At 37.8% G+C, this 13,593-nt stretch overlaps 1 protein-coding gene across 2 annotated transcripts in view; it reads left to right on the top strand.

Moving 5' to 3' along the window:
* Positions 1-13,593, top strand: part of PTPRO (protein tyrosine phosphatase receptor type O) — a 265,422-nt gene that overhangs the window by 211,463 nt on the left and 40,366 nt on the right. For both annotated transcript variants that reach the window (XM_016923013.4, XM_016923014.4), the window contains exons 13-15: positions 3,145-3,284; positions 5,662-5,794; positions 8,171-8,291. In XM_016923013.4, coding sequence (XP_016778502.3) covers positions 3,145-3,284; positions 5,662-5,794; positions 8,171-8,291 — 394 coding nt within the window. The remainder of the gene's footprint in view (positions 1-3,144; positions 3,285-5,661; positions 5,795-8,170; positions 8,292-13,593) is intronic.

Below are 13,593 nucleotides of genomic sequence, written 5' to 3' on the forward strand. Positions count from 1 at the left end.
TAATTCATGATAGTTCTTGACTCTGCCCCTGAAATTGGATAATTTTATCTACATAAAAACAGAAGAGAACATTAAGATACAACCTCAGCATGTCTGGTCTTGCCTGGTGCTTGAATCTTCCTCTTTTGGTTGATGAATCTTGATTCATGTTTTAAATCAGCCGATAAATAAGATTTATTGAGTACCTATAGGTGGCTACTTCAGATGAAGACAAAGTCATTTATAATACATGACCCTTGTTCTTAAAGAATCTAATAGGATCTACTAGAATCAGGCCTTCACTCACATAGATTATATAGGAAATAATTAAAGGCAGTAGAATGTCAGAGAAGGGATAAATCATTAAGAGAAAGAGTCACCAAATGAGACTTCAAGGAGGAGGTAAGACTTTTTCTTGACCTTCGAATGAGCAGAATAAAGAGCATACTGATTGAAGGTAAACATGGGCTGACATAGAGCACTGCCCTGAAGTTCAGTGAGAAGACTGTCTTTCCCAGGAGGCAACACATCTGTGTGTCAGGAATGGTGGTGAAGCTGGTCGGATAGCATGCAGCCAGTTTAAGCAGGATCTTAAAGACATGGTATGTTTGGATGTGATACCACAGACAATGCACAGATAGGATTTAACATGAGTGAAATGGCATTTTAAGGTGATTTTAATCCATTGTTGACAAAATGAAGAAAGAATTGATTAGAGCCAGGGAAAAGAGGCACAGCAAGTTTGTGATGATCAATGAGTGTGATCACAAAAGTCTAGACATGCAATATAATTTAAAAATAGATTAAAGGAGGCTGGGCGTGGTGGCTCATGCCTATAATCCCAGCTCCCAGCACTTTGGGAGGCAGAGGCAGGCAGATCACAAGGTCAGGAGATCGAGACCATCCTGGCCAACATGGTGAAACCCTGTCTCTACTAAAAAATACAAAAAAATTAGCTGGGCATGGTGGCACGCGCCTGTAGTCCCAGCTACTCAGGAGGCTGAGGCAGGAGAGTTTTTTGAACCCGGGAGGCAGAGGTTGCAGTGAGCCGAGATTGCACCACCACTGCCCTCCAGCCTGGTGACAGAGCGAGACTCCATCTCAAAAAAAAAAAAAAAAAGGATTAAAGGAAAAGGTAACAAGAGTTTTTAAAAGATATGCTCTCTGGGACTGAGAAATAAGGGAAGAGCCTCAGAATTGTGACTGAGGAACAATTCTGTAGTGTGCATTTTTTAAAAAGAAAAGCCTAGGCTCAGCCTAACTAATCATTCATCTATGCCCCCAAACAACTTCACACTTGGTTCTATAGATTCAAGTTCCACATGAGTCAGAATCCCTAAAGGACATAATCCTATTAGCAAAGGCAGTTATAAAGGAAGTGAGAAGTGGAAATTAACCTCTGTGTTTCATTAGCAGTCTTCCTCAGAGCAGAAGTGGGACAATACAATGTCTGGAGGACTGGACAATTCATTGCAAGTGAAAAAGGGCTCCTGACACCTATTGTGAATTTTGCTTGCCTAAGAAGAACTCAACTCTTTCCTCCTTCAACTCTTCTGCCTAACCTTGTCAAGTTGCTGCAGGAAAGAAACATGCTTCTTTTTAGTTGGACATAAGTTTAGGAGATCTGTGATAAATCATGGCAAGAATGATTTTGACATACTTCTTGGTCCTGGGCAGAGCCACAATGATGATATTCTAGAAACAAGGTTCAAATCTTCCCACACAAAGATGCGTACCTGTCAAAGCAGTGAAATGGCCGACAGGACTTTTTCAAGCACCTCTAAAGGACAGGAGCTGGAGAACAGACTTAGGAGAGTGGGGCAGAAAATGAAAAATCCAAGTAACAAGCAGGAAGAAACCTACAACAGTGGGTAGTCGTCTGACAGGCGCATATAGGTGGATGGAGGATGCTGTTATGTGAACCTAGCAGCAAGATACAATATGTCCAAATAAGCAATGTCAGGGGGTCTGAGAGCAGGTAACAGGGACCCCAGCTTAAGACCTTGAGTTCAGGCACAGCACTCTGCATACTGGGGGACCTAGAGGGAAAGACAATATCCAAAAGACAGGGTCACAAGCAGACCAGGAGACATTCAGGAATGGAGAATGAGACAGCAGATGACTATTAGAATTGAGGAACAGGCAGGGTTTTTTGGTCTCAAGAGAGCAATGCCAGTGACTCAATTACAAGAAATAAGAATGAAAAGGACAGATAACACAGCTTCCTTTACGAATGGATTTATTTATTATTAAGATAAAATGTCTAAGATAAAAAATTTATCTAATGTTTTATTAATCTTCCAATCCCCTTCTATCAATTCTTTTCTTAAAAACTTATATTATCAGCCAGGCACGGTGGCTCACACCTGTAATCCCAATACTTTGGGAGGCCAAAGTGGGTGGATTGCTGGAGCCGAGGAGTTTGAGATCAACTTGAGCAACATGGCAAAACTCCATCTCTGCAAAAAATGCAAAAATAAGCCAGGTAGTCCCAGTTACTTGGGAGTCGAGGCAGGAGGATCACTTGAGCCAGGGAAGATGAGGCTTCAGTGAGCTGTGTTCGCACTACTGCACTCCAGCCTGGGTGACAGAGTGAGACCCCCGCCTCAAAAAAAAAAAAAAAAAAAAGATACTATCTGTTTAGCTTTATCTTTTTAAATTTTGACTAAGTTTTCAAGCAGCCATTTTTCTGTCTGAATCATTCCAGATAGTTTCCAGAGAAAGAAAGACAGGTTGTTGGCTAAATACCAAACTGCATCTCATCATTAGAAGACAACACACCAAATTTCATTTTTCTCCACCTTTATTAAGTGTAGATTTTTGTTTCTCATCCAGGAAGTTCTGTATTATCAGGGCAATGCTAACTTCAGTATAAATGACACAGAAACTATTAATAGATTATGTCTATGATGAAACTGAAGTAGAAAACAGAAGTGTTCTGAAAAGAGAAGTAAAAAAATGGAAGGGGGAAAAGGCAAAGTATTCTGCCTTCCAAGTTAGATAGCTATCTTTATGAAAGGACATATTTCAAAGGCAATATAAAGTCTTTATGGTGCTCTTACCTACCTATATTTGAATTGGGGGATGCTTCACCTGCTTATTAGTGAAAGAAGAAAGAATACACTTAGTAAATAAAATTTTTTAAAAAACTTTGTCTTTGCTCAGAACCAGCTCCACCCAAATCACTCTTCGCAGTGAACAAAACCCAGACTTCAGTGACTTTGCTGTGGGTGGAAGAGGGAGTAGCTGATTTCTTTGAAGTTTTCTGTCAACAAGTTGGCTCCAGTCAGAAAACCAAACTTCAGGTACTGTACCTTTTGATCTACCTTTTCTCAGTTAACTTAAGTAAGGCTAATTATCTGGGCAAAATAAGAATCTTCTGTTTCTTTGAGCTATATAAAATGAAAACTGTTTATTTGCTCTTTTGTGTTTCAGTGAAAGAAATTAACAGCAGGCTTAGATCAAGCCCAGAAGTTGTTATGAGAACTTTTATCTTTGTCTGTATCACTTGTTCCTAATTCATAAATCACTCCAGGTCAGACAAAGGAATAAAGGTAGTAGGCCACTGAATTGATCAAGGGAAGAAAGACCCTACCATATAAAATATAATTTAACAAATATGAACCATTTGCCAAGTATATAAAGGCACTGAATAGAACACACATGATAGAATCAATATTTGCCTTCAAAACATTTTTATATGGTGTGGACATTGCATAAGTATAGAAAAAAGTAAAGTAAAATATAAGTACCAGAAGACAGGTCCATTCTACCAAGAGAATTTAAAAGAAACGTGCATATCTAGTTTGTAGGGGGGGACAGTCTTATTGCAAAAATGAAGACTGAGAGAAGGCTATTGCTAAAGCTCTAGAATTACAAATGGCAGATACGATAAACAGAGTTATTCACCAGGTCAGAATGAATGGAAGGAAAGAGATGAACCTGCAGGTCTATGAGTGGCAACGCCACAAGGAAAAAATATTTCACAGCCAGAAGTGAAAGGAAAAGGACAGATTTGTTAGGGATTTTACATAATATAGTGTGTAGACTAATACTGTGAACATAAGTAATTGATCTTTTTTAAATAATGAAGTTCATGAGATTGAGAAGAAAAAAGGAATGCTGGGCGTGCAAATCTTTTCATATTGAATGCTAAGATAATTTGCTTTGATTCCTTTCTCCTTTTGAGATTCCCTTCTATGAATGTATCTCTTGTTGATTTGTACTGAACAGCTGAATTTTCTCTATTCTAAGAATCCTTTTGGAAAATAACTGCTCTGCCAATAATGGATTTTCTTCTCTGTAACTACAGTGATGCCTTCCTTTAAGAAAACAATGGTTAGTTAGCTACTTACTACAACTGAGTCCTGTTAGCAAAAGTCTTTCCTTAGAATAATTCTTTTATAGAATAGTGAAAGAGAAGGAAGTGGAAGAAAATGCTGATGGCTCTCATTTCTTTATGCAAGGGTGTTTCAAAATCTTGTTTTGAAAAAGATGCTGGCTCATCTTTTGCTATTCTACAGTAGTACTTGTCACTAGTCTGGCCATGGGTCCACCAAGTTAGCAACTTCTTTGACTCAAGAATAAGTTAATACTAAATGTTTCTTAGTGCGGATAGTTGACATGTTTTAGTGGATGTTATATAAAAGCTAAGAATGCAGACAAAGGTGTAGTGTCCTTAATATATAAAGAATTGCTACAAGTCAAAAAAGGTAAAGGTCAACAACCCAAAACAAATATTTCATAGAAAAATACAGAAATCTCTTGAACAGATGAAAACTTCAGCAACCTCACTTATGGTTAAAAAAATGCAAAATAAAACTACAATATACAATTTTCACTAGTAATAATGGAAAAGCTCAGAGTTTGCAAATGTATGGTACTGGAAAGAATGTAGGGAGACAGGCATTGTCACGCATTGATGCCAAAGGTGAGTAACTTGCAAAATGTCTGTAGAGAACTATTTTTCTATAGCTTTCAAAATTTTAAATGTACACTTTTTGACTCAGCAGTTCAAAGAATGTGACACTAGCAAAGAATATATGAGTATATGTGTATGTGTGTACGTTCACACATACATACATATTACATGCATATATTGTGTGTATATATGTGTGTATATATATATGTGTGTGTGTGTGTCTATATGCATATGTGTGTGTCTTCCCAAATTTGTGAAATGAAGTTCATTGTAGCATTGTTTGCAATAGCAAAAAATCAGAGATCATTTACACGTTCATCAACCGGGGCTCATTAAATAAAGTATGGTATGTCCTTTCGGTGGATTTCTGTCCAGCCCTTAAAAAGAATAAAACAGCTTAATCTGTACTGACATGGAAAAAGCACCAAAATATATTGATAGCTAAGGTAAAAAAATTAGCAGAATAATGTGTAAGCTAAGCCATCACTTATGTTTTTTAACTGTGTCATATATGTTCATACATCCATAAAATGCATATGGGAAGAAAAATAATGCCTGACAACATGGAATAATGCTGCTTCCATGGAAGGGAATTGGTCACATGGGGAATGGGGAAAAAAGGAAACATTTTTCAATGCTATTCTTTGTCATCTTATACATTTTTTACTCTGTCAATCTATTACCAACTCAACTATGAAATATATTTTTAAAAAATATAGATGAAGTTAACCTAAAATTTATCTTATTTTCTGAAACCCCAGGAACCAGTTGCTGTTTCTTCACATGTCGTGACCATCTCCAGCCTTCTTCCTGCCACTGCCTACAATTGTAGTGTCACCAGCTTTAGCCATGACAGCCCCAGTGTCCCTACGTTCATAGCCGTCTCAACAATGGGTAATTATACACATTAGTGAAATCTGGTCTTTGGAAGTTCTTTCCATATTTTTTTCCATATTTTTCTCACTTTTTTTGAATATATATATATATATATATATATATATATATATATATATATATTTGTATCAATATTCCACCAAGAAATCCCAAGCTTCAGAGTCAGAGAGTCCTCAATTTCAATCCCAAAGTGCACTTACTAGCTATGGAGTTAGAGAAAGACATTTGGTGCCTCTGAGCTTTTCTTTCATCTGTAAAATTGGAATAATAATATGTAACTTTCTGAGTTGTTTTGAAGCTTAGAAATAAAATACTTAAATCCTTAGTATATGCTGTCTAAATGCTAGTTGCTAACTCATCTCATCTTCTTCAGTAATAGGCACAGTACTCTTATCAATCCAATTTCATCTATTTAGCCTTGGTCTTCATCTGTCACCGATCAGAGAATGACATAATTGATAACTGGGTCAAAGCAAGAAAGTTTCCAATCCAGCCAAAAGTATAAGTGGGAAAATTAGAGGTTAATGAAAGGTCTGGAATGATGCTGTTTATTTCCTTATTCTTTTCTTAGTTGTATTACATGTGTTACTCCTGGTTTGTTAGAGTCTGATTCTGCAACCTGAGACCCTCTATGAAGCCTCTTGTAATAAAGTCACTCATAAATTCACTGGTTTAGTTCCATTTCTGTAATATTAGTCATATATTTAGCTGCTAAATTCAGGGATGACTGGAGCAGACTGTTTTCTTTTTTCTTTTTGGTTTTCTGTTTTTAATTTTTGTTTTTTCAGAAGAGAGGACAAAAAATATACCTGCAAAGTATTTTAATGGTCTCTCATTCCTACATCCTTGTACACTTTCTAAAATATACAGTTGACCATGAATAATGAGAGACTTAGAAGTGCCAACCCCTGCATAGTTGAAAATCCATGTATAATTTTTGACTCCCCCAAAACTTAACTACTCATAGGCTACTGTTGACCTGAAGTCTTACCAATGATATAGACAGTTGATTAACACATTTTTGTATGTTATATTTATTATATATTGTATTCTTACAATAAAGTAAGCTAGAGAAAAGAAAATGTTATTGAGAAAATCGTAAGGAAGAGAAAATATATGTACTATTCATTAAGTGGAAGCAGATCTTCATAAAGATCTTCCTCATGGTCTTCACATTGAGTAGGCTGAGGAGGAGGAAGAGGAGGGTTTGGTCTTGCTGTCTCAAGGGTGGCAGAGAGGAAAGATAATCCACATATATGTGAACCTGCACAGTTCAAACTCATTTTGTTCAAGGGTCAACTGTACCTTAATGTCCATCATTCCTTGTCAGCTCCATGACAATGTAGCATAACAGGTGATATTATTAAACTTATTTATAAATGAGGAAAATGAGGCCCATAGGGCAGATGAAATGGCTTCTCTCCAAATAGCAGTACTCAAGTGAAAAAGCTCTTCTGATCATGAGTCCATTGTTCTTTCTGTTTAAGCACTCTACTCATAAACTGGAGCCAAGCTGGCCCAAATGGGAAGTGGTAAATACCCAGAACCTTAGGGATCAGATGCACCTGCTCATTCTGTGACTTTATGATCAATGCAAAAGATGGTATGAGTCCTCAGGCCCATTTTAAAGAGTTTTATAACAATATTAAACCTATGTTCCTGCCTTTGATATCCTGTTCTTCCGTGTAGTAGGAAGAAGTAGACAATGTGTAAGTGCCACAGGAGATAAGTCTTTATATAGAGTACATGAAAAGGACGTGACCGCTGTTCTTCAGGGCCCTACAACCTATTATTAGGTTTTATCTCTTGAGCTGTGCAGATGGAAAACCTCTAAACATATGGCCACGGATCATCAGAATGTCTGCTTCTAGTAATGTGTTAAGTGCTTCAGCAGATGGTAGTTTGCTAATGTCTTTTTGATATACATTATTAGTTGTAAGCAAAGTATACAGTTGTGCTTTCTGACTTCAAAATCATGGGCGTAAAATAAGGGGTTGCCACCCTCTAAGCTTGCGAAAATGTTAAAAAATGATAATGCATGATAATGACTTCCATATTTTTAGCTTTCAAATGAATTTAAACTGTGGCACAGGTATTCTTCATTCTTTAGTTTCCCTGTGTAAGAATATCCTGAATGTTGTAGGCCTTTGAAAGGGACTCAATTCTTCCAGACACCTGAATACCACTTATCAGTCTAGTTTGCTAAGTTACAGTTGACCAGGAAGAGGTCATTGCTGGCTTGGGGAACATGATTGTTACTATTATTGGTATCATCGTAAGCTCATTGCCCTTAAGACTAGATGAAAAGCAATGAATGGTTCTGTTTGGTTCCCTGTAACAGAACCTATGATGAAAATGCACAACTTATCTCTTTAGTTACAGAGATGAATCCCAATGTGGTAGTGATCTCCGTGCTGGCCATCCTTAGCACACTTTTAATTGGACTGTTGCTTGTTACCCTCATTATTCTTAGGAAAAAGCATCTGCAGATGGCTAGGTAAGTTAAGTTTTACTAATATTTTATCCGGAATCTTTAAAATATCTTTATCTGCCATACATATATATTGTTTTTGCACACCTAAGTTGTATAGCGGTATATTGGATTTTAGTTTTCAGTGTCTGTTTCTATTGTGTGTGTTTTCTAAATAGACTTTGAAACATTATATTGGAAAATATTACCATTGAAATGAGAAAGCAAAGGATTGCTTGTTTACACAAAGTCAGACCTCTTGCTATCAATCTTGGCATTTGAAGTAGCCCATATATGGAGATCCATTACATTTGGGTACTTTCAGACACATTTGGAATAAAAGAAATATCTATGACTGTTCGGTATAGTTAATGAAAAAAGTTAATAAAAATGGAGATGACAAGAAAGAACGGGGTGGGGGGCGGGAAATCCTCTCCATACTTTTAAGCTGTTCTATTGGAAAATATTTGTACAGTTTATGATTAGGTCCATTAGCAGTCTCTATTAGTTTTATTCCTATTACTCAGAGTTGCAGCCAGCTTAGTTTTTCTTGCAATTAGAAAAGCCTTTGATTTATTATTTCAGCTCTTCCCTGTTCCTTTAACCACTGATGCATTGCTCATCAGAGCACATTCTCAAGTAGTTTCTGTGGCCCCCTGTATTATCAGAATAATCTATCAATTCCCTTAAAAACTGTTGCTTATTTGAATACTACTTGGTTTGGGAAATTTTGTTAACATTTATATTTGCCCAATATTAACCTGCTGAATTATAAATTAACATTTTTCTCCTGTCTCAGAGTTCTATCACTCACATATTCATAAATGAATTCATCCATCCAATAGTGATCTAATCAGTGCCTGACATGGCATATCCAAAGAAAAATCAGACATCAAAGCTGTCCACTAGGAGCTTACTTACCTAGCTGGATATATGAATAGATAGATATATTTAAAGGCATAAGCTGACATGTAGCATAAAGGGGATTAAAAACAGGATGCCATGAAACTAGAGAATAAGGACTAATTCTGAATGTGAAAATTAGCTTCTTGAAGGTTGGCATTTGAATAATCTTAAAAGGATAAGAAGAGATGTGGGATTGCACTGTAACTACAGTGGAGAGCTCTGAAATTACACTCCTTGAGGTCAAATCTTTTTTTTTTTTTTTTTTTTTTTGAGACAGAGTCTCACTCTGTCGCCCAGGCTGGAGTGCAATGGCACCATCTTGGTTTACTGCAAGATCTGCTTCTCAGGTTCAAGCCATTCTTCTGCCTCAGCCTCCTGAATAGCTGGGATTACAGGCACACACCACTAGGCCTAGTTAATTTTTGTATTCTTAGTAGAGACAGGGTTTCACCATGTTGGCCAGGCTGGTCTCGAACTCCTGACCTTAAGTAATCTACCCACCTCAGCCTCCCAAAGTGCTGGGACTATAGGCGTGAGTCACCATGCTCGGCCTCCTTGAGGTCGAGTCTTGACTTCCAACTTGCGTGAATTTGCGTAGGTCACTGAAACTTCATGCTTTCGTATTACAAATATTGCTACATATATGACAGTATATGAAACAGACAAAAATATGTGCCTTCATGGAGCTCATATTCTAGTGGGAGAAATAGACAATAAACAATAAAGATATAAGTAAAAGGACTGCCCCTTATGTTAGCAGGTGATAAGGAAAGGAAACAAGGCCAAGTAAGGGAGATAAGCAGTACCAGTGTGGGGATAGGGGTCCTAGGAGGTGGGTAGGCTTCACTGAAATAGTGGCATTGGAGCAGAGACTTGAAGCACATGAGGGAGGTAGCCTGTGTTATCTGTGGGAAGAGTGTGCCCAGTGGCAAGAACAGCTGGTGTAAAGGCCCTGGGGTAGGAGCATCACTGGGATGTTCAAAGTGTAGCAGAGGGTCTGTTGTGACTAAAGCGGAGGAAGACAAGAGTAGAAGGAGATGTCAAGTTATACAGGGCTTCGTATGCCTTTGGAAGGACTTTGGCTTTTACTCAGTAAAATGAGCAGGCATTGCAGGCTCTGGAGCAGAAGATTAACAGCATCTGACTTAGATTTAACACTTTCATTTTGACTTTTATGTAGAAAACAGGCTGTATTGAGGCAAGGACAGAGACAGGCATATCAACTGTGGTAGCTAGGAATCCAGGCAAGAGATGCTAATAGTTCAGTCCAGAGTAGCAACACTGAAGGCAGAGAGAAGCCATCAGATTCTGGACATATTTTGAAAATAGGAGCAACAGGATTTGCTAATAAGTTGATATGGAATGGAAATGAGAAAAGGAGTTGAGGCTATAATCCCAGCACTTTGGGAGGCTGAGCCAGGTGGATCACCTGAAGTTGGGAGTTCGAGACCAGCCTGACAAACATGAAGAAACCCTGTCTCTACTGAAAATACAAAATTAGCTGGGCGTGGTGGCACATGCCTGTAATCCCAGCTACTCGGGAGGCTGAGACAGGAGGCAGAGGTTGCGGTGAGCCAACATTGCGCCATTGCACCCCAGCCTGGGCAACAAGAGCGAAACTCCATCTCAAAAAACAAACAAACAAACAAAAAAAAGAGTTGAGGCTAACTCCAGGTTTTTGGCCCAAGCACTTGAAAGGGTGGAGCTGCCATCAACTGAGAGAGGATTCCAGGTCAGAGTTGGGGGAACATCAAGACTTCAGTTTTGGAAATTGTATTAGTCAGAGTTCTCTAGAGGGACAAAACTAATAGGACATAGTATATATATATCCTATTAGATATTATATATAGATATAGTGTGTGTGTATATATATATATATCTCCTATTATATATTATATATAGATATAGGTATATGGGAGTTTATTAAGTATTAACTTCCATGATCACGAGGCCCCACAGTAGGCTGTCTGCAAGCTTGAGGAGAAAGGAGAGCCAGTCTGAATCTCAAAACTGAAGAACTTGGAGTCCAATGTTGAAGGGCAGGAAGCATCCGCCACAGGAGAAAGATGTAGGCTGGGAGGCGAGGCCAGTCTCTCCTTTTCACGTTTTTCTGCCTGCTTTATATTCACTGGCAGCTGGTTAGATTGTGCCCACCCAATTAAGGGTGGGTCTGCCTTTCCCAGCCCACTGACTCAAATGTTAATCTCCTTTGGCAACACCTTCACAGACACACCCAGGATCAATACTGTGTATCCTTCAATCCAATCAAGTTGACCCTCAGTATTAACCATCACAGAAATGTTGTTTGAGATAACTTGCAAGTGCAGGTGCAGAGTAGCCACCTGGACATAAAAGTCTAATGTTTGAAAGAGAATTTTTGGTTGAAGATATAAATTTGAGAGTTGTTGGTTCTGCACAGTGGCTCACGCTTGTAATGCCAGCACTTTGGGAGGCAGGCAGCTCACTTGAGATCAGGAGTTTGAGACCAGCCTGGCCAACATGGTGAAACCCCGTCTCTACTAAAAATACAAAAAATTAGCCAGGCGTGGTGGCGCGTGCCTGTAATCCCAGCTACTCAGGAGACTGAGGCAGAAGAATCGCTTGGACTTGGGGGGCGGAGGTTGCAGTGAGCTGAGATCGTGCCACTGCACTCCAGCCTGGGCGACGACTGAGTGAAACTCCGTCTCAGGAAAAAAAAAATTGAGAGTTGTTAACATATAAATTGCGTTAGGGCTTTAGACTGGATGAAATTCAGGGAGTAAATGTAAAAGAAGGCCCTGCATTAATCACTGGAACAACCAATGTTAAGGTTTTCAGGGAGAAAAGAAGATAACAGTAAGCGACTGACAAAGAGGCAGCCAGTGAAGTATAAGGACAACTAAGGGAGTGTGGTGGCCTGGAACCTAGGGGAACAATGTGTATGCAGAAGAGATGATAATTGCCCCTATATTAGTGGATACTTAGGAGCATTAACGCAGTAGTAACATAGCGTAATACTCAACTCATAGGAAGCGTGCAGTAAATGTTAGCTCATAATAGTAATGGTGGAGGAGGTGGTAATAGATGTAGTAATGCAAGTAGTGGTATTTCTGAGCATTTTTTGTGGTACATACCAAAGATATTTAGGAGAGGTGGTTCTGATTCTTTCAGCTACTTATTAAAGCAGAGATTCTCATCATTTTTCATGCCATGATCTTTTTGGCACTCTGGCGAACTCTTCTAAGAATCATGCTTCCATTTTCTGTGCCTAAAATAAAATACATAGGATTATACAACTATATTGAAATATGATAATCATAATATTTAAAAAGCAAATGTGTTGTATGCTTTTTAATTAGTATATTCAATGTCAATATGTAATAGTCTAACAATTTCATCATGGTGATGAATATGACCAATATTTCAAGATATCTGCAGCAAGTCTATTATTAAAAAATATGTAATCTCTATTGTTAGCAAATCACCCATGTGGATATTATGATGGTTTGGTACCTACTTTAATGATAGAAAGGACTGCTAGGTTTAGTCACAGGTTGTGAAAATAAATATGTACCCTCTTCCCACATATGTTCATGGAGTCCTAAATTCTATCTTTGGAACTCCAGATTAAAACCCTTGAGTTAGAGGTAAAATAAATCCCATATATAGGAAACTGACATAGGAAAATTCATTAACGATGTGTAAATTATAATACACTATGATATTATATTAGTGTATTTTTCAAAAGAAGAAAATTGTTCTTGGAACACCTTAATAAGAACAGGTAGATAATTCAAGTAATTAGCACATTGTGCCAGTAATGTTAAAATCTCTGCTTCAGTTCTGAATATTAAATCCATTAATTCCATGTAAAGAAAAAATGAGATACATGAGCCCCAATGAGCTGTTATTCATGCATGAAATTAGCCAAAAGGTAGAGAAGACATGAGAATATGTTTACTTTTTCTCTACTTCTGGAAAAAAAAAAAAACTTCAACAGTGTTTTTACTAGCAGATTAATAGGCCACATTCCGGACAGTAGGCACGCCAGAAGCTTGCCTATTTCAATACGTTCCACTCTTTTATTCTAATCTCCAGTGATGAATAATACGGGCATCACAATATAAGAGAAAGATTTTGGAGGAAGTAAACAATCCACTTGATCCACTATCATTGTAGGGAGGAAATCAAAATGCCATAAACAAAACCCTACAAAGAATTTTTGCTAAAGATGGAAAATGCTCAGTTCATCTAGGAGAGTTTCTATGTTACTATTAAAGGCTTTGTAAAAAAATAAATAAATATGATACCCCAAATAGTTCAAATATTTCTTTTAGAATCATGAATGCCCTTTGGAAAGGATTGTGAAGTGAATTCTTTTGGCCTCAAATAATTTGATTTGCAACCTTGCAAAAGATTATTTATTTTCGTTTTAGCTTTCTGT

The sequence above is a fragment of the Pan troglodytes genome, chromosome 10 (assembly GCF_028858775.2).
Source record: "Pan troglodytes isolate AG18354 chromosome 10, NHGRI_mPanTro3-v2.0_pri, whole genome shotgun sequence".
NCBI lineage: Eukaryota > Metazoa > Chordata > Mammalia > Primates > Hominidae > Pan > Pan troglodytes.